Here is a 6,719-nt window from a genome sequence, read left to right as displayed (position 1 = left end):
AACTGCACTGTTTTTACCGGCAGTACATAACTAAACTTACTTTCGAACGCATGCAATATCGTGTGTTCATTCCGTCAAAACATAAGTCGGACAGTACACGTGGATCAAACGAAGTAATCTTAATTATATGATATTACATTCAAAATGATTGTTACTAACAAACATTCCAAGCTATTTATATGCGCAATCGGTATATTTGTGTGTTATTTCTATTTTGGCATGTTGCAAGAGAAAATAACGCGCGGACAATACGGTGACAGGGAGAATCGAGAGAAATTTACGTATATGTTTGCACTGGTCTTCGTCCAGTGCCTGGTGAACTATGTATTTGCCAAAACTATTTTGTTGACAGTGATGAAACAGGGCGAGGACACTACGTCAACATTGTATTATGTCCTGTCAGCTTTGACATATCTACTCGCCATGGTGTGCAGTAACATGGCATTACAATTTGTCAGCTATCCAACGCAGGTAATCGGTAAAGCTGGCAAGCCTATACCTGTGATGATACTCGGTGTACTATTAGGAAAAAAGGTCCGTTTGATAAAAAAAAATATACAAAAGTATTTTTATATTTGTTTCATCTTTCTTTTCCATGTCATGCTTCTTTCTTTACAGATATATCCAGTTAGAAAATATATATTCATTCTCCTGATTGTTATCGGAGTTGCATTATTCATGTATAAAGACGGCAGTGTCTCTAAGAAGCAATCGGAATCATATTTGTCAGTCGGAGAATTATTGTTACTACTATCGCTGACAATGGATGGGTTAACAAGCGCAGTGCAGGAACGAATGAGAGCGGAATATAAATCGAAATCGGGTCATATGATGCTCAACATGAATCTGTGGTCTGTTATTTTTAGTGGTGCAGTGATTATTATTTCTGGAGAGCTCTTTGACTTTATTCATTTTTTACAACGATATCCCTTTACCACATGGCATATAATGACATTTTCCATAGCTGGTGCATTCGGACAATATTTTATATTTCTAACAGTAGCTGAATTTGGTCCATTACCATGTTCGATTATAACCACTACTAGAAAATTTTTCACCGTATTAGGTTCTATATTAATTTTTGGTAATAATCTTTTGCCTCGACAGTGGTTAAGTACATTTATAGTATTCTCAGGTTTATTTTTGGATGCTATGTATGGTAAAGATAAGAAAATTACTACAAGATAAAATGTGATAATTATTTCAATATTTACTTAGACAATTGTTCAGATAGATTCTTCCAATGTTTAAGTTATTTTTTGTATCTAAAATAAATTAATATATATATATATATATATACATATATGCACACACACACACACACACACACACATCACATCACATAAATGTATATGTGTGTATTAAAAGTAATAAATTAAATACATTATTATATATATATATATATATATATATATATATATATATATATATATATATTAGGATTTACAAAATATATAGTCATACATTTACATATTAATTGATAATAAATATATTAAATTGTTATTTTTCTCTATTTACATTTTTGTAAGTGATGTAATCAATTGTATAAGAATTTTTACAAAAGAATTGTGAGAATATAAGTTATTTTTCTGTAACTGCATATAAAATTAATGTCCAATATCAAAGATACTGAAAAATAGATATCTATGATTTGAATAATTCTTTTTTATTATTTTTTCTATTAATTGTAATATCTGGAAACTAGGGAATCACTGAATATTGAAAACAATATAATTCTACTAGTTAATAAATTGTATAATCCAGTATTAACATTTTTAATTCTTTATAATGAATTATAGGTAATATCAAGAAACAAGAAATCATATAAGATTTTCTTACACTACATATTGAAATAATATATTGATGTTTTTTACACATCACTATATTTATATATTTGATAATATAAAATGTGTACTATAATCATAAATATACTGTATACTATATTAAAAAATAAAATTTACAAAAAGGTTCCTCTATTTTCAAAATAGTTAAATAATATATGCTGGATCTCTGTGCTAATAATCTATATTGCCTGATGCCTGATGCCAAATCGGGGTCGTTTTTGACGCTTTTTCCTTCCAATATGCTAGCGCCAACCGGATCTATTTCAGAGCGGCCGGAACTATATAGATTTATTTTTCGATACTATGGTAAAACGACTATGATTCATATGTCTGTGGTAGATGCATATAATTTAAAAAGTACACATGAAAATATGAGTTTGTTAATATATATTACATATATTATATTACATTACATATATTATTTTAGCTGTGTCTAATTTGTTATAGGTATATGTATTATTATATAGAAGAAATTATTTTATATGTATGTATGAATATATATAAAAATATATATGAATAATACATATCCATATATATATATATATATATATATATATATATATATATGTTATTATTAAAATATTTGTTTACAAAATTGTTGAAATTATTATGTATATATACGCACATAGAAAGAATATTAATCTCGTAAAAAGGAAAGAGAGTGAGAGAAAGAGAGAGAGAGAGAGAAGAAAGAAATAATATGTAACTTTAATTTTAACGAAGTGAATTTATTTGAGAATAAAATTTATGTAAACAATGAGATTTATTTCCCTTTTTTCAATATTTATTTAAATGAATCTGATATCTGATTTTATACATATATTAAATTAATATATTTTATTATATATACGCAAGTTTAATTTTTACCTAATAATTTTTTTTATAATTGTTTTTCTATCTTTTTAATGCGCAATTTGTATTTAAATAATTTTTTATTTTCTCAAAAAATATTTTTATATTTTTTTTCTCAAAATAAATTTAATTTTATAGCTTTATTTTATTTTATTTTTTTTCTTTTTTAATTCTTTTTCTAATAGCTCTAGCAAACTTAAGTAGACCTCACTCTATTTGTTAGCTACGCAAAAACCTGTGGTAAAGTGATCTGGAAAGTCCTAATTTGAGAATTCACATATGTACTTATATAATTCTATAAATTCTATATATAATATGTAATAATATCTTTTACGTATATTTACGACATACTTTTTAAGTTGGACCTATATTTGTTGCTCCTGGCCATTTTGACTCAATTTCTACGAACCAAGGATCGAAGAAGAAAATTCTTCTCCCACTGCTGGTTAATAATTATCGTCGACGAATAAAACGACTGTTATTCGTTTAAGATCGTTTAGAATCGATAATATGATTTTTTAGACACATCGTTCGACAAATAATCATATAATTATATATACATACATACGTCAAATATATTACCCATGCATACAAATAACTCATCTCTGTCGGCGGGTCGAAGATAATATCTACCTTTAAAATTGTTTTATAAACTCATATATTTATATATGAAATATATTGAAATTATTTCATGTATGTGTCTTGCATAATATTACAATAAATATCATATATTTAAAACTATTTTTCCTTTTTCTTAAATTTTTATATACAAATAAATATTTCTATATAGCATTACATTTAATATATAATAAAAGTTAAAAATAATGAATTAAAAATTTAATAAAATTTTATCTTGTTAAAATAAAATAATAAAAGAATAAAAAAAATTTTTCTATGATTTAAAATTGACCCAGAGTTCGCCATGCATGCGATTATCGTCTCATCGTCCGAGGATTAAAGCAACGAATTTATCTACAATCTACATCTTCAAATCTATCAATCTACATCTACAAACTTCTACACAAATCCGTTGCTTTAAAATATAATAAAAGCTTTTTGTCACTCACCGACACTAATACGCAACAGTGGAATTGTCGATACGTTGTCTGTAACAAATATACAAACAAAAAAATATAAGGTTCAAATTATAGCAGCGTTTAAAATAATTAATATTCAAGAATTTATCATTATACTAATTAAATTTTATATTCGATGCGTATAATAAAAATAAACAGATATATAAATATGGAATAATTTTATAAATTAAAAAAAATTATTTTTTTAAATAGAAACTTTTATCAGATTTATGTAAAAGTCTTTATCTCTGAGTTTTTATTGTTTAAATCATTCAAATAAATAAATCCCAGGTAGCACATGTTCATTTTATAAATGTTTTATAACGTTTTCTAAACGTATGTTTTCGTATTAGATACATTTAGAAAACGTTTTTAAAACGAACAGTGCTACCTGGGATCGAATTAATTCGTATACGTGATTTAATTATAATAATTAATATACAAATAATAATATGAAAATAATACTTACCCTACGGTTGCAGGATGCCTCTCCTAGGCCTTCTCCTCCTTTCAGATCGTCAGAATCCATTGTTTTACACGCGCGATACTTTTTTTAATTTGTTTAAACTATGTACAAAAATAAAAACGCGCGATAGTTTGGAAGGCACTCCCGCACTTTTATACGCGGGATACTTTGAACAGCACTCTCGAATTTCGGAACGACCGAAAATCTCATTTCATCATGGACAAGAATCATAATTGAAGTCGACAAGTCGGAAATTCACTATATGTCACCAAGATTGAATATGAGTATATATGATGAAAGATAAACATAAAAAAATAAAAATCAAATTAATAAATTATCAAATCAATGTAAACAAAAGAATCGAAATAGATCAAAAACAACTTCCGAATGTAAAAAAATATTCGCTTCCTATCTACATATTTATTTTCATGCTATATATTTCTCGCCTGTTATCAGTTTTTTAATCATAAAGAAATAAATATATATATAAATTAATTTTAATAAATTATTTAAATAATACTATAGAATATTTTTATGATTACAAGCGTGAAATACATATAAAGGTATAACACAGTATTATTATAAAGAGAAAAACAGTATTTTGTAACTTGACTTGTGTATATATATGTCTATATTCTCCTTTTTCTCTTATTCATAAATTTCCTTATGGAAGAAATTTCCTTACAAAATATAAATATATGGCGCATATATTATTATGTGCACTTTAAAAACAAAATTACGATTTATTAACAACGTTTGTAGATTTCATAATTGATATATATTTGACTTTCGAAATTATACAGCCGCTTCTCATGAATAAACATTCTCTGTATAAATCTTTGCGAAATGAAATTAAAAAAATTGTTTCATAATTGATTAATCTAACTTTCGACAAATTATATGTAACTATACTGCAATAATAAAATTTTATCAAAGCGCATACTATGTAAATATTTACTATTTCAAATAAGAATCAAAGCAACAGAGATAAAAATTATAAAATTTATCGTTACGATCTTTACACAAATAATTAGAAACAATAATTGAAGATAATAACTATAAATAAAATAGATTTTTTATCGTAACAACAATTATATAATTTATTGTTAGTTGTGTTCTTGGGACAAAAAAAATATAACAATAAGATTTAAATTTGTACAAAATTTTAAAATCTCTATATTATATACTTCTAATTAAAAAATTTCTTTAGCAATATTAATTGTAAGATTTATTGTAAATAATAGATATTAATTGTAACAACAAAAATACATATTAATTAGAGTTGGGAAAATTACTTTATATGTAAAAGTAACGTTATTTTCTTTATTTAAAAATTCTATTTAAAAAAAGCATAGTATATTTAAGTATATTCAAGTATATTCGAAAAAAATGCCAGATAGCACAGAAAAACCAAAAGAGATCTTAAAGACAGATTTAAAAGACAATAAGATATCTTTAAGTTATCTTTTAAGCATCTTTTAAAGACATGTGTTGCCTGGAAAGTAACGATGAAAGTAACATTATTATTTTATTTAAGTATTTCTGAATCTTTTTAGACATATTTTAACACGTTCAGTTTTATCGCATATTATCGTATATATATTATCGTTGCGAAAAATGTTTACGCGCGCTCGAGCTTAAGGTGACTGAAGGTGAACGCGAGACGCACGTGCCGGCGCCGGAGTAAAAACACGTGCGCACAATGACAGTACGCCCGCCGGGCTCGGAATGAATGACTTACGGCTGTCAGGGGTCACGTATATGTACGCGGCATTCTCCCCTCTCTTATTACGCAACGCGTGACGTCAAAGAGATGGGAGAATATACTCTCTCTCTCTCTCTCTCTCTCTCTCTTTCTCTCTCTGTCTCGCGCACGCTAAAAGTAACAAATATACACATTTACTATGTGATAAAATTTGACTTTACTTTTTTAAAATACGTAGTCATCAAATGATTTTAAAATACGTGAAATTTCTTAACTAAAATGAGATATTAGTATTCGATATACTTAACGCGCTTTAAATAAGCGTATACGTGATGAAACGCGATTACGAAATATAATGCGTAAAATACTTTAACTAAAGCAATCTTGTTTATTATGACTTAGACTCGGTTCTACAAACCTATTTTAACCAAAGTTTAAACTCTTTAATTTCGTTTTTCATAACTTATCTGAAAGAAACGAAGATTGTTATAAATTCTGATTAGTAAGTTGTGGAACAGAGTCTTACTGCATAACCGTACAATGATTTTATTTTCTTGTTACATATTTATTATAATGAAACAAACATCATGTAACGAAAATTATGTCAATAAAGGAATTAACAATTATTTGTAATAAATAGAAATTTTCTAAAGTATATAATTAATAATCGTATATTGTATCTTAGAGATTTATCGTATCAAATAATAATTCTTTATGTGCGCATATATGCATATAATAATTTTATAAAGAAATATTTTAATATATATATATATATA

General features: G+C 26.1%; 1 protein-coding gene across 1 annotated transcript; it reads left to right on the top strand.

Moving 5' to 3' along the window:
- Window positions 1-35: 35 nt before the first annotated feature.
- On the top strand, window positions 36-1,337 carry Meigo (Solute carrier family 35 member B1 homolog meigo). The gene is made up of 2 exons (XM_072895777.1): window positions 36-534; window positions 619-1,337. The coding sequence occupies exons 1-2, from the start codon at window positions 145-147 to the stop codon at window positions 1,186-1,188; spliced, it is 960 nt and encodes a 319-aa protein (XP_072751878.1). The 5' UTR covers window positions 36-144; the 3' UTR covers window positions 1,189-1,337.
- The last annotated feature ends 5,382 nt before the right edge of the window (window positions 1,338-6,719 follow it).

Source organism: Anoplolepis gracilipes, chromosome 7 (assembly GCF_047496725.1).
Source record: "Anoplolepis gracilipes chromosome 7, ASM4749672v1, whole genome shotgun sequence".
NCBI classification, from domain to species: Eukaryota; Metazoa; Arthropoda; class Insecta; order Hymenoptera; family Formicidae; genus Anoplolepis; species Anoplolepis gracilipes.
The sequence above is the reverse complement of the archived record's forward strand: the minus strand, read 5'-3'. Positions and strand labels throughout refer to the sequence as shown.